Source organism: Microplitis demolitor, chromosome 8 (assembly GCF_026212275.2).
Source record: "Microplitis demolitor isolate Queensland-Clemson2020A chromosome 8, iyMicDemo2.1a, whole genome shotgun sequence".
NCBI classification, from domain to species: Eukaryota; Metazoa; Arthropoda; class Insecta; order Hymenoptera; family Braconidae; genus Microplitis; species Microplitis demolitor.
In genome coordinates, this window is record NC_068552.1 from 13,532,543 (window position 1) to 13,556,214 (window position 23,672).

A 23,672-nucleotide genomic window follows, 5' to 3' on the forward strand; every position below is an offset into this window, starting at 1 on the left:
GATTGACTGTGAAATAAATTTTTCAATCAATTTAATTAAATAACAAGACAATATATTAATTTATAGAGTAGTTGAAATTCTAAAATTTTGAATATAAAACTTAAAATTACTGATTTTTTAATAATAAAAAAAAAAAAATATTAATAATTGTCTGTACATCTTATACAAAAATTTTAGAGCATAAATTAAATGTAATTAGGTGCCTTCTTTTATTAAATTTATGCTTGATAGATATAATTTATATAAATGTATTATTATATAAATTATTAATTATACTGTATTATATTAAATACCGTGTGATTTAAAAGTCAGTAAAAACCAACAAAAATAAAAAATAATGTATATGATGTAATAATTATTACTATTATTTATTATAATGGTAGTAATAAATATATATATATATATATATATATATATATATATATATATATATATATATATAACATTACCATTTATTAAATAGACATCAGTGAGATTTTTTGAAAATATACTTTATGAATTTGAATTTTCAAAATTTTTTTCAGGAATATTTTGCCTTGATTATGCAACTGATGATAAAATTACCGATAATAATAATTTTATAAAATAACCAAAGCATGTGTATTTATATATTTATATGATGAAATGCACATAAAAAGTCTGAAAAAAAAGTCAAATAAAATTACATAAACATAAAAATCTATTTTTTATGGTAATTTTATTCTGGTTATTTTCTTTCGGTTATTTTATATCTGTCATTAATTGCATAGACATATTATTAAAATATTAAATCAAAGCAGCTAACTTTCGTATAATACAAAATTATTTATTGATTAATAATTAAATTTTTGAATAAATATTTTTTTCTCAATAAAAAATTTTACACTGTAAAAAATTGGGAATAGGTTCGGAGTGATTACGGATACTATTTAAATCTGAATTCACACAGAGTTCCGGAGTTTTTAATAAATTTACCTCGCTTTCGGAGTAAATTCGGAGTTTGTTTTTTAGCGGAGTGATCTGGATTTTATTTAAATCCGCATTCATTCCGATTCAAAGTTTTAATATTAAAATAGTCTCCTTTTAAGAGTGAATTTCACTTCGAAGGGATTAAGTAAACAGTCATCCGCTTCACATTCACTCCGGATTTAATCCGAAAATTTTTTACAGTGTATAAATTAAAAACTATTAACATTCCCTTACAGATGTATTTATTAATGAGTTTTCTAAAGTATTTTTTCCCGCACTTTTTTTTTTTTTTTTTTTTTTTTTGAAGTTACATTATTGTTTTTAATTATTAATATTATTTATATTTATTTATCGCTCTATTTTTGATTTATACACTGCCCTTAACCAAATAATGCACTACTTTTTTTTTTAATCTACAAGTTGATTTTTTATATAACATAAACTTAATGTAGTTTGCCTTCCTTTTATTTTGCCATTTTTTATTAATTTATCAATTTAAAAAAAAAAAAAAGTTTTAAAAAGTGCTTACATTTTTTTTAAAGAGATAAAAAAACATTGAAAGGAAAGTGAATAAAAAAACAATTATAGTATAAAAAAAATAATATTTTGTTTTATTATGATCGTGTAATGATGTTGTACTTTACATGATTTGTTGTAAGAAATTATAAGTTGTTACATTGTATTTTGTTAAACAGTATACATAATTAATTGATTACTATTATTATTATTATTATTATTATTATTAATAATATATTTAAAATAATAACTTTGTGAATAAAATGCACAAATGTTAAAAAAAAAATATACTAGAGTATGAAATAGTGTATTCGTGTATAGTTATTATTATTATTATTATTATTATTATTATTATTATTATTATTATTATTATTATTATTATTATTATTATAATTATAATTATTATTATATAAAAGAAGAAATAATATATTTGTATACAACATACGCAGCACGAAGAAATGATGAATTTAAAATAAATAAATAAATAAAATATAAAAAAAACATACAATAAAGTTGACAATTTTAAGTCTGTCAATTTTTTTTTGTAAGTTATTTTTTCTAAGGCAACTTTATCTAGTTTTATGTATTAATTATTAAAATATAAATTTATATATAAATAAGTTGTGATGTATTAATTATGAGTGAGTTAATTGATAATGTATATAAAATATTATGATGTGTTTATGTAAAAAAAAAATAATAATAAAATAAATCAGGTAATTAGCGTACTAAAAATGCACTGTAAAATATTGTCTAATACAGTAAAAAATATTTAATTTAATAATAATTTTGTTTTTTCCTAATTATGAAATATAGATTTAAAAACTATAGTTATTATGATGTTGTTGATAAATTATTTAAAGATTAACAGCAATAAATATTTTCACCGGAATTGTTGTGCCTCTGTCGAGCCATAACAAAATTTATTATAAAAATAATAATCCATATAATACAACTCAACCATATTGTGGTGATTGCAAATAGTAATGCTAATCCAGTATTCATTTCATCGCCTCTTCTCCAGTTATTTGAATCTGGCTCAATGTAATCCATGTAATCAAATATTGCGCTACAACTCAGACGATTATGAACTGCCTACACCATAAAGTTAGTACTTTTAGTTACTATATACGTTTTTTTTTTTTATGTAAAATTTGAATATGATTAGATAAAGTGAGTACTCTACCATGGCTTCACGAGCTGCGGATCCCAAAACATGGATAATTCTCTTTTTATATTGTTCACAGGTCTTGTAATAACCGTCTGTAATAACGATAGCGTGGGTAAGGGATAGACATGTGATCAATGCAGCTAAGAAGCTAGGTGGCATCCAATGTTTGCACGGGGATCGGCTCCTAGGAGTTACGACTACAATATTTCCGTCTATTTCATTACTAAGGAAAAAGATTAAAAAATAAAATAAATAAAGGTAGGTATTAATGGATTATATTAATTAATTAAATGACAAGTTTATTATTATTTAGATTTAATTAATTATCTTATCATTAATCGAACTGTTTTTTGCAAATTAATATGATTATTTTAATTTATTATCAATAGGGTAGAGGGACCGCTTTTGGCCAACCCAGAGTCAGTATTTTAGACATTTGAAAAGTTTTAATAAAATTATTTTTAAAATACGCAATTACATAATCAATTTTGTTAGATGTGTCATTACTAGGATTCTACGGTTTCCGTGGATCTGCCAAATGACCGTGAATTCGTGTAGAACAAAGTAAGACCTCACTTAGTTTTCGAAAAAAATGCGATTTCGTGAAAAATTTCATGAGTGTGAATGTAGCAGACATGAGACAAGTTTTAAATTATAACTAAATAGAGTAAATAATTAAAAAAATAATATTTATAAAAATGCACTTACTAATTTAAAGAATTAAAAAATGCGTATTTTTTAAAAATTGTATTTTACTTTATTTATTAATAATTTTAAATTTGTCTGATGTCTGATACATTCACACTCATAAAATTTCATAGATTTAAATATATTCAATTTTTTTTGTATTTTTTTTTTTAAAAGAAAATTTGAAGACGAAAAATATGAAAAAAACAAAAAAAAAACGTCTAAATTATTCCATTTTTAAAGAAGATAGATATTTCATAAATTCTTTTTTATTAATTAAAATAAAGTATTAAATGTTGAAAAATGGAGTAGTAGCCACAAATAGTACTTTTACCCTAGTTCGATAATTTTTTATAAATTATTCACTTTTGAAATTTATGATAGAAATTGATTGACTACAAGATTTATAAATTAATTATGAAATTTGATAATAAATACCTGCTATAGTTGACTGATCTTCTAGCAATTATTTTAGGATCACCTAGTTTTTTATTAATACACGTTCTGTAACCATGATAGATACCAAATCCAATACTGAATAAAATCGATGGAATAATGGCATAAGTTGCAAAATGACAAATTTTAGCATCGCCACCTCTTAGTTTGCTAAACGCATTAACACCATAAAAAATACAATTACAGTCCGTTTCAAAACAACTGTCCAAGGTCCATGCCCAGTATTGCCAGGTAGTTATAATACAAATAAATGATATTACTGAAAGTGTTGCAGCTGCAGAATATAAAATTGCCAGACGTTTCTCAGCTTGCATACTATTCATTTTTTTTTTTTTATTTAATAATATTTTTTTACAACTGTTTATACGTCTAACGCGATCCAAATATAAATTCTTAACATTTTATAACGACTTCAATGTAAATGAAATTATTAAATTAACTCGATCTTATAACAGACATGATTTGAATTTTAATGCTAATTTTTGTTATTAGTGTAATTTCGCGCGTACGAACTGCGCAAAAGTTTCTGAAGAACTAATATTTTTTCCCGGAGTTCTCACTTATCTTTACACTATTATTTTTATTCTATGACTAGTAAATTAAAATGGTTTTATAATAATTAATTAAATAATTACAGTTTTTAAAGAAAAAAAATTTATATCATTTAAGAAAATATTTCTCAACAATATTCATTTCGAAAATCTAAATACTTATAAATAGTATTTGTTTAGATAAGTGAAAATGGAACACATCGGCCCGTTTTAAAAACCATTAATTTCAATTTAATATTTTTAAAATTATATCTTTGACGTAATCTGTCGATTCTAAAAAAAGTTAACGTTAATTATAAACACAAATATTACTATTTTAAGGTCATACGAGGTGTAAAATAGTGAGAGCGAAGTTCAAATATTTGGTCATCGTGATTTTTTAAAATAAAGAATTGAATATTAAAAATTACTGGATCTTTTCTAAAAATAATAATTTTTTTTTTAATTAATTGTTATTAATAAATCAATACTTTAATAGGATTTGATAAAATACAATTACCTAGAAACTAGATGTACAGTAATATACGTGTATTATTCATCGCATGTTATCAATTTTTAATGTACACATTGTGCTATGATGCAGCTTTTGTCATCACTCATTACCATCACGAATAAAAATGACATATCGACATTAATAAAAAAAACCAATAATTGCTTTCACTAATTAAATTTTCACTAATTTATTTACTTATTATCAAATTCAAAACCTTATTAAAACATATATTTTTTATGGTTTTACTATATAGTAAAATTGTTAGATTTCAAAATTTAAGTGCGAGATAAGTGTTGATCTTATCCAAGTGATAATAGAACTGATGGCTCCGTTCGTGTTACATATCAGGTCGGCGTAGATACGATGCGATAAGATTATATGCTTGAGTGTATAACATTAAATAATGTTGATAATTATGATTACTTTTGTTTATGAAATTAAATTTTCCAAATGTATCGAGTATCGAGAACTTATTTTAATTTGATGAAGATAAATATTGTTCAAATATTAAAACTTTTGATAAGTTATGTAAAGTGTCGCATAAATATTTGAATATTTATTTTAATTGAGTTTATAAATAAAAATGTTTATTTATTTCAAGGAATATATATTTAAATTTTAATAGTTTTTTAAACACTATAATTTACAATATATGTTTCATTATTAATCATAGCTTCTTGAAGATTGTGGTGAATTTACTGGAAATTTAGTGAATTTTTTTTTTTTATGAGCAAATAAACTATTTACAAAAAGTGAAGTATTTTGTTGCTAACCCATCAACTGACGAAACACATTCATTTGGATCTGCAATTAAATTTTATTATTTAAATAAATAATTATATTGTTATTATTATTGTTATTAAAAAAGCACTATTTAAATATTTTTTTTTAATATTTAAGTAATAATTATAAATATAAATAAATTAAATACATTAGGAAAGAGACAATACAAATAAATATATTAGATCTCTTTGGGATCTTTTATTATTAATTCAATTATCTAAACTAATTACATGTTAATTCATAAAAAAAAAATATATAAATATTCTAAATTAATATTAAAGTTTAACCAAAACAAAATCCATAGTTTATTTTATATCATTTAGATCATAGAAGAATTTATTTAGTTTCTAATAATCGAGGTTAATTTTTTTTTTTTTTTTTTTTTTTATGAATGATTAAAAAAAAAAAAATCAAAACTCAATTACTTTTAGTACGACTAGTAACAATATCGACAGTACATGTAAATACATTTTACTAATTACAATTATTTAGTAAATGCAAAATTGCCATTGAAAATGCGCATTGCTTGAACATGTCAATGATTTTTGTTAATCTTTAAAAGAAGTACCGTTTTATTAATTAAGGACATACAAATTAAATGGCATGGTTTTGGTTAAAGGTACTGCTCGTACACACATACTCTTACGCTGGATTCATGTTGTAATCTTGCATAATATCAGATAAAGAATCCCATTTGCTCCATAAGCAGTAAATTGTTGATAATGTAAGTCCTACAGCGCCACCCATTAAACATTTTGGAACACCAGCTGCAATAAATAATAATTTGATTATTAGAGACGTTATAATTATAAATTACGCTTTTAATATTAAACGTAACAGCTACGTAATAATTATCCCAAGCAGCACACTTGATTTTGACATCTATAAGATGTCAGTTGTTAGGCTGTTTTTTAGCGCATGGACAAGACACCAAAATGTTGAGAAAACGATAAAAAATTTGTCATCGGAAAAATATCTGCTTAAAAGACTTGAAACAAGTGATGAGAAAAAGTAAATTACAAATAATGGTCAAATAAATCATTTAAACGATTTTTTAATTGAAATGTCTTTTTTCAGATAGGAAAAGTAACACGAATTTTCTATGGCTCCTAGGACTAACATCCGTACATCTTATTTACTTTCTTCACTTCCGAGGCATCATTTGTTTGCTATTTGAAAAAAAAAATTTGTCTTGTAAGATACATCTTTATGGCATCTTAGAGTATCTGTGCTACTTGGGATACTTTAATATTAATATAGATTTTTATTTGATATTAAACTTACTAAGCAACTAGTTTCGTTTATATTTATTGTAAAAAGAAATCACGGCTTTCCTGATCTACTAATTGAACATAATGTATGGTATTGCAGTGCGTACTAAAGTTATTAGTCCACATTTAATTACCCATACGATGAATACAATCTAAAAAGTCAATTAAGTAGACCAGGAAAGCCATGATTCCTTTTACAACAAATTAATATAGATTATTATTAATTCCATACTTGAATAAGTCATTTATACAAAAGAGTGATAAAAATAGAATTTTTTAAATTAGTTAATTACTACTCAAAGACAGTCAATTTTTTTGGTGGATCTCTAAATGCATTCAAGAAGTTAATTCAAATGGAAATGAAAAATTGAATCCAATAATTAAACTGTATGACTATTTATGTTTATTTCGTTTTTAGATTTCTTATTTTTTTTTTTTTTTAGTTTTGTTTTATATGCACTGTAATAACGCGAATGAATATTGTAAAATTTTGTTAATCGCGGTAAACATTTAATAAATAAATTAATTAATAAAATATTAATTACTGACCAGTTGATTTTAACAACATTCCAGTAGCAGTAGCCGAAATAATTGTATTTAACGCATCATCACGATCTCGGAGTTCTTGCATTGCTACACCAAGACCACTATATACTACAGCAATCGTTCCAAGTGAATTTGCTACTGATGCACCATTTTTCATAACATGATTAATTAATCTGTTGAATTAAAATCGATAATTATTATAAATTAAAACCAATACATTTATTAAAAATTATTTGATTATTCCTTACTGGGTCCTTCTGAGTTTTCCTGTTTGTCCAGCCAATGTCGTCGCCTTGAGACCTCGAATAAGTCCTCTCGTACCTCCAATACCAGCACCTATAATACAAGCAGAACCGATTTGACCGAAAGCTAATTCGAATCGTCCTCTACGGACTCCTGGTCCATCAGACGTAGTGAGTCCTGTGGGTGTTATAAATTCTGGTTGGCTTGTTGGTAAATACGACGGATCAAAGTTTAAATACGGACTATACGGAGTTATACGTTGTGATGATGATACTGAAAAAAAAATAAACAATCATTATTATATATTTACTTGGGATGTATTACACAGAACTCTATGTAATTAAGCTACTAAATATCTTTGTGTTAAATCAATAATTTTCTAATTAATTAATTTACATTATTTTAGACACTCTATTGAATTACAGAAGATTTTGAATTTGATTCAACATTCAAATCATTAGAAACAAAAAAAAATCAATGATAAAAAATTAAATTATTTATCGGTTGGTGTCAATGATTTAATCATTAAAATATATAGCGTGATTGATGACTATAAAGAGAGGTTAGAATGAAAGTTTGTAGAAAAAAAATTACAAATCTATAGAGTTTTAAATGAAATTTAACTCACTAGGAGTATTGAGGTCGTCATTGGCGAGTTCGGATGTTGATGGTGATGAATTTTTATTATTATTACTAAATCCTATCATTTTAAATTTATTTTAAAAATTAACACACGATAGAGATGAAAAATCCAAAGGTAGCAAAAGGTCGTAGTCGTCGAGTTCGTCGTTACTGAAAGATATGACTCAATCGGATGAGGCTCATGCTCATTCTCCTGAAGCCCAAAATCCCGAATGCAATTACCGTCTGTAAGAAATGATAAAGAAGTTTCGAGTATAGTTAATAGATGGCATCATAGTGGCGATTTGAGAAAAATTAAAGCAAAACCGGTGATCATGGCCGAGTGGACTTAAAGCGTGAGACTTAGGCCTCTCAAATTATTGTTGCCGAAATCGGAGCAATTATTTGATTGTTCACAATCGAATAGAATCGACTGAAGACAATCGATTGTGGTAATTAATCGTTTCTGAACAATCGATTATTAACATAATCGATTAAAAAAAAACCGATTTTTTTTTCTCCCAACTTTATAGTTGCAGAATCGATAGCTTAACAATCGATTGTATAAAATCGATTTTATAATTTTTTGTTCAAAATAAACAAATGAATATGGGTCCAAAATCACAAATTCAAAATTATTAATATTTAGATTATTTGACAGTCGATTATTTGCTCACAACTTTAAAGTTGCACAATCGACTATCTAACAATTTAATTTGAAAAATCGATTTCGAAATTTTATTTTAAAGTTAAATATCACCGCGTATAATTATAAGTTTGTATTTCGAAGTATGAAATTTTCATATGGTCATTTATATTTGAAATAATAACAAATAAAATACTTTGTTTATGTTTAATAATTTTTTATTTAAACTTTTCAGTAAAAAACAGTTCAGAAAAAAAAAATATTTTCTCAATAAATGGAGTATTGTATTTAATTAATAATTTTTTTGTGTGAAAAATTGATTATTTCATTGCAACTTGAAAGTTGTAGAACCGTTTGAATAAAAATCGATTGTTAAAATCGATTATTTTTTAATTTTTCAAATAGCGTAAAATTTTGATCTATAAAATTATAAATAGATATCTAACTTAATAATTTCGCTTAAGTTGTTTATCATTTGTTTGCTTGTATTAGTCAAACAATTTTCATAATGTTTGAGTTAATGACTTTGAAAAACAAATTGTTTTTTTAATTAATTTTACAAAAAATCGATGTTTAAAAATCGTTTTCAAAAAAAAAGAATCGATTTTTTTGAAACGAAAACATCCATTGTTCGATTAATCGATTTCTATTGCGCATCACTATCTCAAACTTGATCACTGTGAGGTTTTTCGGTCCTGAGGTTTGTCCCGATGCCGATCATTTGAACTTGATCGGATTGAAGTGAATTTGATTTGGTGTGAAACTGTGGATATCCTACATAGAAATCTACTATAGACTAGTCAATTGCATTTTTACATGTAATTATACGTTTTACGCTAAACGGTAAATGGAATCCATATATATACATATATAAGTATATATAAAAGTCATGGCTGACTGGTTACATATCGCTGAATGATCGTCAAGGCTAATTAAACTATCAATCCCTGAGGAATCATCTTTTAAAACAGTAGGTGTCCTTTTGCCCAGTTCACACTTACATTTTGTGGCAGGTTAATAAATTCCAAGTTCTGGGGTCATTTTTTGTGGGACATAACCGAGCAATTTTGTGGATTCGCTCAGCATATACCTGGGGCAACTGATTATGCATTTTATCAATTGCCTATGATGTCTTAGTTCATTCGATCATCTGTCCTCGAAGAAATCTTAAAAATCAATTAGATTATACCTTTTGCACTATTTCATAACTTTAGCCAAAAATTTTTAACTAATGGACGTTCTTTTATGAATGTCATGCAATTTTACGAAGTAGGACCTGAAGAAATAATTAATTAATACCGAGTTCCGAATTACTCCCAGGTCATCCAGACGTCCTTAGACCGCTCGGCCATAATTACCGGTTTACTTTAATTTTTTTCAAATCACCACTATGATGCCATCTATTAACTATACTCGAAACTTCTTTATCATTTCTTACAGACTTACAGACGGTAAGAGTTACATTCGGGATTTTAGGCTTTGGGAGATTGAGCCTTACCCCACTCACTAGCTGCACAATGTGTAAATGTATATCAATGTATGTGTAAAACGCCGCCATTTGGATTTTACAGATCGTGTGTGCTTCGTTTTACTACAACCCCACCGCGAGAGACTCGAATATCTAATAAAAAAAAAAAGTAATTACTTGTGTGTATTTAACGATAACGATAAAATAGTATAGGTAGTGATAAAAATAAAATGTCTTCGATGAGCGGTGACGAGAATGAATTAACAGAAAATGAATCAGGTATTTAACATTATAATAGTAACGTAGTTTTAGTAAATTATTAGTAGAAGTAACTTATCAATTGTCGCTTTTGCATGTGGTCTTCAATACAAGTTGGACTATAGCATCCGAATAACATATACATATACAACGCTTCAACAACCGGCATGTATTTCGTTATCATAATTCTTGTTTGATAAACCGCCATTATGATTATTATAATTACAACAGTTTATATATTTAATTTATTATGCCTAAAAGTTCCACGTTTTATCGTTGTCAGGGTAACGCCAACCTAGTTTTTTATTTCAGTTAGAAGAACAAGATCCGGACGTGCGTTAAAAACCCCAGTTAAAAAGACGCCTATCAAAAAACCTGTGACTAGAACAACGCGGGCTCGCGGCAAAGCTGCCTTAGAAACAGAAGTTGTTGAGGTAAATTTTTTTTTTACGTTATAACTAAAAAACAAAGAAGTAATAATAATAATAATAATAATAATAATAATAATAATTGAAAGCAAAGTTTCATTTTTTAAATTTCCTTTGACAGTAATATATTCATATTTATGTGTATGTTAATTTATTTGATATGATAGGAATGTACAATAGTAGTTGAGGAAGTGGAAGACGACTCTGTCCCCGAAAATGGAATGCAGGAATTGCAACAAGTTGTAATTGAAGCGAACGAAGAAAGTGCATCGTCAGCACCTTTTGAAGAGTGTGAAGAAATAACTGACGTACAGGAAGAAACACAATACGATCAATTAGATCAAGAAACTCAGGGTGTGCCGGAGTTAGAAGCACCACCACCCCCAGTTGTCAGCAATAAAACACCTTCGGCTCCTATTTCATCTACTCTTCGAGTAAAAGAATCCTCACAGATGATGGTAGGATTAATTTTACTTATACAATTTCTGTACTTTTTTTTAACTGATCCAATAAGTTTGTTTCCGGACTGTTGATTTGTAAATGTGTTTTAATTTTTTGCAACGTTTTTTATTTTAGGATGATGAAAGTAACGTAATTACACTGGAAGACAACAGCGTTGACAATGAACTTCAGGCACAAGACAGTAATCTTGGTGATGAAGGTATGAATGGCGGCCATGTAGTTGGAAATCAAGTGATTGAGATTAGCGAGATAACGAATGAAACGGAACCAGCAGAAGCTATGGAAGAGGATACAGATGTTACTATTCAAGAGCAAACTGATGAGCTTATGGAAGTTAATGACACAGTGCAAGAAGTTGAGACGATTGATGATGCTGGTGATGATGATGAAAAGTTGCAAGAAAAAACTGATAATTCTCAAGCAGAAAGTGAACAAGAGGTTCAAGAAATAGAACCAGCTCAAGTTCTGGAAGAAAGTGAAAAGAAGGAACCTGATACTGAGGCTGTGTCAGAAGATGAATTTCCTACGGAAGCTGCTGCTAAGGTACATTAATTTTAAATATCACTAATATGTATTTTTTCGTTTATTATTTATTATTATTTTTTTTTTTTTATTATTTTTACTTTTATTTATTGTACAAAATTTAACATTTTATTATCAGTATTTACAAGACGTGGAAGATGTGTCTGATGATGACTTTTCCTTATGTGAATGTTTAATTGAGGTATACTTACCCACCCTCTCCTTATTTATTCCTCATTTTTATTAAAAGTATATATGAGATGTATTTATTGAGTTGTAATTTTAAAAAAATAATTTTTAATATAAACTTATTAATTTAAAAAGGAACCAGAGACTGAAGCAGTTTCTGATGAAGAATTACCAGCAGCACCACCAGCAGATCTAGGTGAAACAGAATCTGTATCCGAGGATGAACTGCCACCGGACAGTGAGAAAAAACGAAAAGCTGCTGCTAAAGCGTCTGAGAAATCAACTGAGAAAAAAGCAAAATTAGAAGCTGGTAGTAAGTTTTTTCCGTAATTTTATCTTACAAAATAAAATATACTATTTTATTATTAATATTTAATTAACCATTTATTTTTTTCTTTGTTAAAGCTAAAAGAAAATTGAATGCTGAAGGTGAATATGACCCCAGCTCACCTACCTCAGAAACCAATGAAGAAACTCCGGCAAAAAAAGCAGCTCTGGCCACTGATACCGAGACTGAAGGAAAGCCAGAGACTGCTCCACCTTCACCCAAGAAAAAAACTCTTCCTGAGTTGGACAAATATTGGAAAGCAGTAAATGAAGACCCTTCCGATTTTACGGGATGGACATATCTACTCCAATATGTTGACCAAGAAGTAATTATATATTTTTTTTAATATTTACAATTAATCATGAATGAAATCATTAATTAATGCGTTAATTTGTTTTAGAATGACGCCGAGGCAGCTCGTGAGGCCTATAGTAAATTTTTGGAACGCTATCCCTATTGCTACGGATATTGGCGCAAGTATGCCGATTATGAGAAGAAAAAGGGCGATCCCGACAACGTACAGACGGTGAGTAAAAATGGTGATACATAATTACTAGGGTAGTTTATTTTAAATTTAATTAAATATGGTAATAAATTTAATTAACGCAATCTAATGAAATTAGCTCGAGTTAGGAAGACGCGTGGGCAGTGTGCACGCACGTAAATATGGTTTTCCCTTCCAACAGCCTAGCACGTCTTGTGGCACCCATTCAGCTCTCTTCATTTACCGATTTGCTAATTATTTAATTATGATTATTACTATTATTACTATTATTAAAACAAATTATTCAAATGCGATTACGTAATATTGTTTTATTATCATTACCGTTATTATCGTTATTTTATGAGCTTAATTACGTAAGTCACAATATACGCTTGTTGTCACTGTTTAGAATAACATGAGTGACGACAATTATGTGTGTGTGTTATTTATAATTTAATAATATAAGCATTTATTATTATATACTTAGCTTATTACCGAAGTATTGTAAAAATATTAAGCATTTATTTAAGTTACTGCAATTTATAAACAAATTATAATATTTATAATATTTAAAAAAGAAAAAAAAAACATACCATACACAATTTGTAAGTAAGATCGGTTCGGTCGGTTGAGTCAAAGTCTGAGACTTAGGACAGGCGGTGACACGTGACGGTGGAAAGCAGAGAGAAAATATGGGCTGAAGAAACAGAGGCACCCTGATATGGAACACTCCCTGATTCTTAAGGTGAATGCACAATGCTCTGCAATCTCTGTCTTAATTATTATATTTTTTACAGTACGCGAATTTTATGTGAGTACAAGTTACTATGATAAGTATGTGCTTAACAAAAGCTATAAGATTATACTATCGGTTTTAATAAAATTACATATATACATAATAATATACAATATATAATTATAAAAATATAAATAATATAAATTCCAGATAATATCTTTTGTAATTACCATTATAAACTTAATCGTATTAACAATTAATCACAGGTATTCGACAATGGTTTGAAAGCTATTTCTCTCAGTGTTGACTTATGGCTTCATTACATCAATCACTGTAAGAGTATGTACGAAGAAAATGAGGAAAAAATGCGTCCAGAATATGAGAGGGCCATCGAGGCTTGCGGTTTGGAGTTCAGGTAAATTTAATGAATCAGTTATCTATTTTTATTTTTTTTTTAACTTCTGGCTTTGAAAATTAAAAATTGTCAAATAAAAAGGAAGTTATCGATTTCGGTCCGGTATCGAAAATCGAGTTTTCATCAGATCTCGACGTTTTGAGGTCCAAGGAAGCTATTCTGACTATTTCTGGATGGACGTGCGTGTGTGTAAACATATTTTGTCCGACGATATCTTCGAAGCAAATCAACTGATTTGAACATTTTTGGCGGCAATCGAAAGGGCTCATCAAGACTTATAACTGATTAAAATTTTGAAATCAATCGGTCAAATAACTTACAAGTTATACAAAAAATAAAAATAAAAAAAATTTAAGCTCTTTCGATTGCCGTCAAAGCACGTGCAAATCGGTTGATTTGGCTCGAAGATGTCGTCAAATCAAATTGTATATATTTTTAGTTCAGCCGTTTATCGAGCTTGAAGTGCTCAAAAACTGCCGGGAATTTTGTACTAATAATTGTTATTTTTTTTCTGTAGATCCGATCGTTTATGGGAAAGTTATATCAAATGGGAGCTTGAAGGAAAACGATTTAACAGAGTGACAGCTCTCTATGATCGGCTACTTTGTACACCAACACTCGGTTACATGACGCACTTCGAAACATTTCAAGAATTTGTATCATGTCACAGTCCTAATCGTATTTTAAGTGTAGATGATTTTCTAGCATTACGAGCTGAAGTTAAAGCCATGCTTAAAGCTGATGAGACACCTGCAGCCGCACCAACAGATGATGCACCTCCTGGTGAAGAGTTACCTCCTCATGAAGCGCCGCCGACTGACGAAGAGACACGTGCCATTCGTGAAAAAATAATAAGCTCCCGACGTAAAATGCACAAAGCTAATGTGAACGCTGTTGCTGCTCGTTGGGCATTTGAAGAAGGTATTAAAAGACCTTATTTCCATGTCAAGCCATTAGAGCGTTGTCAATTGAAAAATTGGAAAGAATATCTCGATTTTGAAATCGAACAAAAAGATGAAAACCGCATTATTATTTTATTTGAACGTTGTTTAATTGCTTGTGCGCTGTACGATGAATTTTGGTTGCGGTTTATTCGTTACTTGGAATCTTTAAAAGGTGATAATTTTGAAAAAATAAGGGATGTTTATGTACGCGCTTGCGAAATTCATCATCCGAAAAAACCAAATCTTCATCTCCAGTGGGCAACATTTGAAGAGGGAAGAGGAAATTTTGATAAAGCTGCTAGCATTCTTGAAAATATTGACAATGTTATACCTAACATGCTACAAATAGCTTACCGTCGTATTAATCTTGAACGTCGTCGTGGTGACTTAGATAGAGCATGTACACTTTATGAAAGTTATATTAGTAACAGCAAAAATAGAACAATAGCTAATAATATTGTGGTAAAATACGCGAGGTTTCTTTGTAAATTTAAAAATGACATTGACAAAGCCGTTAAAGTTTTACTTAAAGCCGCAGATAAAGATAAAGAAAATCCTCGGCTCTATCTTCAATTAATTGACTTGGGATTGCAGAGAAATCCAGTCGATACTAAAGAGATTATCGGGTACATGGACATGTTCATTGAACGAGAGCATGTAGATCTTGAACAAAGGGTTCTCTTTGCTCAACGAAAAGTAGAATTTCTTGAAGATTTTAGCTCTGACATCAACGAAGTACTCCAAGCTCATGAACAATTCCAGCAGTGCATAAAACAAGCTAAAGAACGTAAGAAGTCAAAGAACGATGACAACAAAGTGTAAGTATTGTTTTACTACTATTACACTGTAAAAAATCGGGAGTGAATTCAGAGTAATTACGGATATTATTTCAATCCGAATTCACTTCGTCACTTGGAGTTCAAGAGTTTTTAAAAAGATTACTCCGAATACGGAGTAAATATGGAGTTTTCAGATTGAAATGAACTCCCCTTCGAAGTAAATTTTACTCCGAGTGGATTGAATAAATAAACAGTCATCCGCTCCCTATTCAATCCGGATTTACTTCGCAAATTTTTTACAGTGTATTATTATTATTTTTTAATTAATTAATTATAAGCTCTGATAATATTTCAATTAATGGTTTTTTGTATTTTTATTTTTCTAGCGATTCTTCGCCGCCGAAGAAAATAAAAACGACTGACCCATCAAGTGCACCACCACCACCTTCTGCCAACACTCAATCAACTTATCAATACAGCAGTGGAACAAGTGGAACTTATCCATCACAACAACAATTCCAAAGTGGACAATATGCCAATCAAAGTGGATATCAACAAAGTTATCAGCAATATCCACCTCCGTCAGATCCAAACTACGCGAATTATCAAAATTGGCAGTACAGTCAAAGTGGACCGCAGGCTTACGGGCCATATAATCAGTGGGGTTCTTACAATTACTACTAAAATTCCCCAATAATTGGTAATAATTTTTCGATAAGTGATACAGTACCTCTGTAAATTTTAATAATCTCAACGTGTGTTTTATTGAGTACACAGCACAATGTGTGCAAGAAAAAAAATTGAATAACTGATGATAATTCGTAAAATTGAATGATTACGTTATTGATCTTTGTGTATTCTTAATTATCTCGTGACGATAATGACCATTGATATTTTGAGACGTGACTTTTTCTAATCTTTGACTTTGCACTCGAACAGTTATTTATAAAATTAAAGCTTTATATCGATTAGATCAGAGTTTTAGCGCAATAAAAACAAAAAATAATTATCTGAATTTTATTTAAAATCTTGTTATAAAATTTAAACAGTAATAAAATATTATTTTTTACCTGTAAAAATTATAAAACCAATAATTTTTCATAAGTTTAATTAGTATAATTAATCATTTTATGTTTAAACCGTCATTAATGTCAACTACACATTAAATATAGTTGTGTAGTACGTGATAAGTTGGATAATTAATATTTTTCAAGATTTAAAATAATTTTTGTTGTTCGATATTTGTGAAATAAATTTTTGAATTTGTAAAACAATCAAACTTATTGATTTCACACAAAATTATTATTAATAATAATTTTACTTTTTCCATCGAATTTTCTTTCGATACCAATAATTCTTTTTTTATCGCAAAATTTATTTATTTACTTGAACTAAAATATTATCAAGTTATTTTTTTTCTTTTAAATAAAATCAATTGATTGTACATTGAAGATTAAAATATTAAACAAACATTTTGCAAGCAAAGATGTTTATTTTTTATTTTGTCCGTCTTCATTAAATGACAATATTACGAAATTATATTATCGAATTATATATTATTTTCTATATGTAAATTAATATTTAAAATTTTCTTAGACATGCCATACGTGTAATTAATTGATGTCTTATAAGTACGTATTGATACGTTACGTATATTCTTATTGAAACCATATTTAAATAAAATTAAAATCTTTTTATTATCCGATCGAATAAATAATTAATGCAATAAGTTTTTTATTTATTCCTGAAAAATTTAATATCTAAAAATATCGATGAGAAGTCAATCAAATTTATTTAAATTAAATATTTTTGATTATAATCTTCTGATCTGATGGTTGATATTATTAATTTTTTTCTATCAAAATTTATTCTAATCATTACTGTGACTAAGTTATTATGTAACTAATAAAATTAAGGAAATAAAAAGGAAATTTTTAAATATTCATAACTAAAATAAAGTTAATTATTTTTTTATGTTATATTTATTTTTATTTATCAACTATGAAAAATATATAACAATTTAGTTCCTTTTTAAAAGTATAATATAATCGAAAACGGTAAAACACTTGATAAATATTTAAAAAAAAAAGCGTTTTTTTTATAAAAACTGAAATACAAAAATTATAACTCTGAAAATCATCATTTCTTCTTGCTCGTCATCATCATTCATGATATTTCAGTCTCATGCAGATGAGTTTTACAGTATACTAAACTTATAAATATTTTTTATTAAAGAGTATTATATGACAGATCTTAAATTTTTAAAGCTAACGATTTAATTGATCAATTATTGCCTCTCAGATCACATGTTTTATGATAAGCATTCGTTGTATTTAAAACTTATTGTATGTATTATTATATATATTTTTTCTTAATCTTAATTTTTTTAGTTTAGTATTAAATATTCTCAAGCAACTATAGCACTCGAGACATCAGTATTGAGACCACAGGTTCCATCACCTCGATAAACTCTATAGTATCCTTGTTCACCCCAACCAGTTCCCCAACTGTTTTTAACTATCCAATAGGGCATTGTCTTCTTGAATATGGGGTAAGCTACAAAAATTAATTGTCAATTAAAATCAAATAGTCATAAACCAAAAAAATTAATATGATACTGAAGTTAACTGACGTCTAATGATTTTTTAAATTTTTTAGAAACGATAATTTAAAAAAAAAAATACACGGAGAAAAATGGGCTTAGAAAATTTACAAATTTTCAATTATGCTATCGACAGAATTACGTACAAAAATTATTATACACTTAAAAACTATTAATTAATTGTAATGAATATTTTTTGTCTTAATTATGAATTATTGTAGACAATACAAAAATTTTAAAGGCTCACAATAATAATTATCGAGCTGCATAATAATTTGTTGACAACTTAACTTCCTGTTTTAAATTTGGTCGACAGAATAATAAAAAATTTATATATTTTTCCGTGTATTTAAAAAGCTTCATCTACAGATTGTTTAATTTTCTACATGCGTATGTTTTAAGTTTTTTTTTTTCTGTAATTAATTTGTTGAAAAAAAATCCGAAAATTTTTAATTGCCTGCTAACTTCAGGATCATTAATTAGTACATCTATACTTACTGTGAACTCCGTAACCGACGATAAGGACACCATGGTCAAGATTATCTTTACTACAAAGAAATTTAAAAGGATGTGATACTCCTCCCATATAAAATTGCATCGCATTAGCATTGATACCGATAGCCATGGGCCCATTTTTGACCAACCACTGGGCCATTTGAGTTTCATTTGAGGTAATGTTAACTGCCGAAACAACACTGACAACAGCTTTGTTCTTTTTGAAATGACATTTTTCATCTTCACCGTCATAAGGATAGTCATCTTCTAACTCAAGCCCGCCCATTTCTTCAAGTGCACGATAAGCATTTTCTTGTAGTCCTCCATTGCATCCTTCATCAAGCTTATCACAATCCACTAGCTCTTGTTCAGACAGTGACAACAGTTTATTATGTTTAATAGCATACTGTCCTTCAACGTTACCAGTTACAGAGAAGGCCCAGCATGACCCACATGAACCTTGATCTTTAACTGGCGTTACAACGTTGTAGTGTCGCCAGTCGTACTCTTTAGGTAACTCGACATCAGGAATCTTTGCCATCGGGTACGGAATTTGATTTTCTGACCTCAAATCTGGTCTTAAACCCAGGTACCGACGAAATTCATTAGATGTCATGTCAGCGAACATCGTTGGTCCATATAAAGCAGTACCTTCTTCATATTCTTGCAGTGTCTCAGCAATTATCATGTTCATTTTAAAAATTTTAAAACGCGCCGCTTTTTCTTCATCTGAAGTATAGACACGATTGTATGTTTTTTGAAAAGATTCAAAAGCCCGCTCGTTTTTTAATTCTTGAGCCAATTTCATCATCTTGGTCGAATAACCTGCACCTTTGAGCGACCGTTTCTTACGATTTTTTTCGTCGCAATTTATTTTAATGTCCAGTGCATTTTCTTGTAACCAAGGTCTTGACCAGGCAGTAATTAAACACTCTTTGATTGGACTGTTCTCAGCCAGTAAACATGTTTCGGCGTATTGACCTTTAGGACAATTGCTCTCGCCCAAATTAACAAGAATTTTGTACAGTGATCCAGCAACAACTTGATGAGATGCATTAACGACGTTCACAACAATCGGTTCATTAGTACCTTGGTAACCAGATGAGTATTTTTTCAAACCTTGCTTTACAAATTCTTTTATCTCTAGTTCATCAACCGATTTCTGAGTTACACCTCCCAGAATGGGACTTTCATGATCTCTCTTGAATCTTTTTTCTTTTTTGTCAAAGCACTGAGCATCCAAAACTTTAGCATTCTTGAAAGAATTCTCTTTTCCGGTAACTACATGGAGTCTGCATATTTTCAATGGGTTATTAGATTTAGTAACACAATCTTCAAGTTCATCATGTTTTTTTTCATGACAATTTGTCATTCCAACCATAACTGTGATAGAATAAAAATTTTTATTAGCTTTTTCTTCTTTTTTTGAATCCAAAACCTTAACTACCACTCGTTTATTATCATCCGTATCAACATCATCAAGATGATCAACAGCTGTCTGGGCTAAACTCAACATAGGGTTTATTTCTGTTCTCAAGGATCTTTTTTTACGTGAAATCTTTACATTGGGCTCTTGATTCTCTTTCATAATCTCAGTTTCTACTTTTTGAGGACGAATTATTTCTTCAGTAACTTCAGTTCCATAATTTGTCGGTTCAGATTGTCCAATCTTTTTTTCAGGAATATCAAAGTCCTTCAAAAATTCATCAAATTCTCTTAATTTATCAGCAAATCCCCTGATAGGTTTTTTTTCGACATCATCTTTCTTCAAAACAGTCTTAGTAAAAGGAGGTTCCGTAAGTGTCGACTCATCTTCATTGTGATTACCCGATTCAGATGTTGATATCGGTACCACTAATAATTCATCAGCAAGGTTTTTATAAGACTTTACCTGACCTCTTTCAGCAGCTTGATTATAAATAGTAGACTTAAGTTCCTCACCTTGTTGGCTCTGGCCATTATTAGTCAAGGATTCTCCAACTAAATGTGATCGATCATTGCCATTCATATAACTCATTTGATCACGAGACTCTGTACAATTATTACGAATCAATCGACGGCTATTAGTAAGCCACGGACGTTCATCAAACATCACAAGACACAACATAACCGGTTGACTTGTCTGAAGAGTACATTGTGCGCGTGGATTATTTCCTGTTCTAAGACAATTTGTCTGTCCCATTTCCAGCAGTAGCTCGTAGCGAACGACATCAGACCCCGGTGGAATAGAACGAGTTACTCTTACAATACTGACGACTCGGTATTTAAAATCCTCAGTACTTGACTGATCTAAAGATACAGCAGCAAGTTCTCCAAAGGCTTCAAGACCTGGCAGAGTTGGATTAAGCTCGTAAGGACAACCAGGACAGTAATGAGATGCTCTTACTGCTATAAAAGGTTTGTCATTCTGATCAATGATGTCTTGATCCTCATGATAAAGTTTCACACTATCATTAGTTTGCTTATCCAAACTGTCGACAATCTCGTGCTCTTGAAGATCCTGCATACTATCTGGTGAAACTTGATTAACATTTTGTTTTGATTGGGGATACAAATACATACATTGCTTGGATTTACTTTCAGCTTCGATAACACCAAGTTCATGCTGCTTGATATCAATAGCACACACTTCACGTGGACACGATGAATCTTTACAATCCGTCTCTAAATTCAATGTCAAACGATAAACTATGTATGGCGGTTGTGTCTAAAAATAAAACCATCAGTTTCACAGTAAATTATATTTATAATAACAATAACAATCATTTTATTAGTACAATAAATAAATAAATAAATAAATCAGAAATTTGCTTTGGTACAGAAATTTCTATATTTTAATAAAAGTCTTTCTTGATAACCTACTGCTACTTCTATCTCTTCTAATCAGTTTGATATCATTTTTTGTGCTCTAATAATTTTGTATTACCGCAGCATAATGTCCTCATTTTTAAAAAACCCTCATAATTATTGATTTATAAATATAAAAATTATTAAATTTATTTATTTACAATTTTATCTACTATATAATTTATATTTTTAATTAACTGATATTAGCATTTACTAACAACATTATCTGATAATTTTACTCAAATTACAACATTATCACGTCGTGATAAAATATATTTTATAAATAAAACTGACTCAATATTTATATGATAGTAAAGCTAGCGGACATCTGACAATTTTTAAAACTTTTGAAATAATAAATTGAAATGTTTATAAATTCAAAATTCAGTACATGCATTTTTTTAAATTTTATTATTTTAATTATTTAACTTTTTTATATGTAATTAAAAAATTGTCGTATGTCTGCTACATTTACACTCGTAATATTTATACTAATAAGCTTCAAGCAAAGTGAAAAAAATAATTAAAAAAAATATATATCTATTTACCAGTTTCTGTGCATTTATAAGATTTCCACTTTTGTAAGTATGCCGTGTTGGTGAGTCTTGATTGAGAGAATTTAAAGCACTTTGTATTAATAAATCAGATATACTCTGTGGTGATACATTTATCGGTATTGTTGCAATTGTCTGTACAATAAATATTGAACAAAACAATGATATCGTTAATTTTTTAAAGTCAAAAATTATGCTGGTACCAGCCATTTTTTTCCTCATCAATTATATTCTATGTATACTTTAAATCCTGTATATATATTTTTAAAACACGTCTTTATCATATAACTCTGCGCAATCAACTGACTGCAATTGACACTTCAGAGAATAAGAAGGAATGTATAACAACATATATATATATGTACATGTGTATGTGTCATATATGTACTCATCTATACTTAGATGTAGACAACTGCACACACCGAAGCCTTTCTCAATGCAATAACATGACTCCTACCTATACAAAAATAAAAAAATATAAAAAACAAGGACTTTAAAAAGATATAAATCTACAATAATATAACGTTTTTATTTTATATGCTGGCAAACACGCAATTTATAACTTCTACTACAAATCTATTGCATTTAAAGTGTAGGTAAATATTTTATTTATAAAATAAAAGAGTAATAAAATATTTATTGACCGTCACATAATTAAATTATCATTTTGTTATGAAATAGTTTTCGAAGAAAAGACGTGTAAGTATATCCAGCAACCAGGAAATTAAAAATTTAAATCATTTGATTGATTATATCAACAAGTATACGATCTTGAAGTTAGCATCAGACAATTTTCGAATTTTTTTTCAACAAAGGGCCAGTTTTTCAAACTGGATTTATTTTTATCCGGGTTTAAATTAATACTACTAGTATATTTATATATTAATAAGACATAATGATAAAAGTAGCTGACAACTTAAAATTTTACTCTTTTTATTTACCGAGTTAATTGTCTTCATAAAAATTTAAAAAAAAATCCACAAGAGAATTTTTTTAAATTCTTCACATGCATTTTTTTAAATGTTTGCCTGAATATTTATTTTTTTTATTGAAAATAAATAAAATTTTTTGATGACTGTTACTATCAGCATCACAATAATATAAAGATGTACCGACAATAATAATTTAAACCCGAGTTAAAAATAAACTCAGTCCGAAAAACTGGTTCTTAATTTAAAAAAAAAAATAACTAAAAATATGCAAATATGTAGAAAATTAAAAAAAGAAGA

General features: G+C 28.3%; 4 protein-coding genes across 5 annotated transcripts; 1 reads left to right on the top strand and 3 right to left on the bottom strand.

The window, feature by feature from the left end:
* Positions 1–2,004: 2,004 nt before the first annotated feature.
* Positions 2,005–5,346, bottom strand: LOC103573291 (uncharacterized). Its single transcript, XM_008552320.3, has 4 exons — positions 4,829–5,346; positions 3,761–4,749; positions 2,651–2,858; positions 2,005–2,559 (listed from the first exon to the last, which is right to left on the bottom strand). The coding sequence occupies exons 2-4, from the start codon at positions 4,099–4,101 to the stop codon at positions 2,329–2,331; spliced, it is 780 nt and encodes a 259-aa protein (XP_008550542.1). The 5' UTR covers positions 4,102–4,749; positions 4,829–5,346; the 3' UTR covers positions 2,005–2,328.
* Positions 5,347–5,515: 169 nt separating this feature from the next.
* On the bottom strand, positions 5,516–8,622 carry LOC103573289 (mitochondrial import inner membrane translocase subunit Tim23). Of its 2 annotated transcripts, none has more exons than XM_008552318.3 (5): positions 8,294–8,622; positions 7,671–7,938; positions 7,426–7,595; positions 6,252–6,372; positions 5,516–5,626 (listed from the first exon to the last, which is right to left on the bottom strand). In XM_008552318.3, the coding sequence occupies exons 1-5, from the start codon at positions 8,370–8,372 to the stop codon at positions 5,617–5,619; spliced, it is 648 nt and encodes a 215-aa protein (XP_008550540.1). In that variant the 5' UTR covers positions 8,373–8,622; the 3' UTR covers positions 5,516–5,616. The 2 variants fall into 2 exon arrangements, with proteins under 2 accessions (XP_008550540.1, XP_008550541.1); XM_008552319.3 differs by having other exon boundaries at positions 5,517–5,626; positions 6,246–6,372; positions 8,294–8,620.
* Positions 8,623–10,476: 1,854 nt separating this feature from the next.
* Positions 10,477–17,276, top strand: LOC103573288 (pre-mRNA-processing factor 39). The gene is made up of 10 exons (XM_008552316.3): positions 10,477–10,679; positions 10,971–11,092; positions 11,254–11,544; positions 11,663–12,091; positions 12,395–12,572; positions 12,665–12,912; positions 12,988–13,113; positions 14,074–14,222; positions 14,740–15,984; positions 16,332–17,276. Exons 1-10 carry the CDS (start codon positions 10,631–10,633, stop codon positions 16,627–16,629), a joined length of 3,135 nt encoding a protein of 1,044 aa, XP_008550538.1. The 5' UTR covers positions 10,477–10,630; the 3' UTR covers positions 16,630–17,276.
* A 652-nt stretch (positions 17,277–17,928) lies between these two features.
* On the bottom strand, positions 17,929–22,775 carry LOC103573287 (uncharacterized). The gene is made up of 3 exons (XM_008552315.3): positions 22,438–22,775; positions 19,046–21,749; positions 17,929–18,501 (listed from the first exon to the last, which is right to left on the bottom strand). Exons 1-3 carry the CDS (start codon positions 22,663–22,665, stop codon positions 18,353–18,355), a joined length of 3,081 nt encoding a protein of 1,026 aa, XP_008550537.1. The 5' UTR covers positions 22,666–22,775; the 3' UTR covers positions 17,929–18,352.
* Positions 22,776–23,672: the final 897 nt, after the last annotated feature.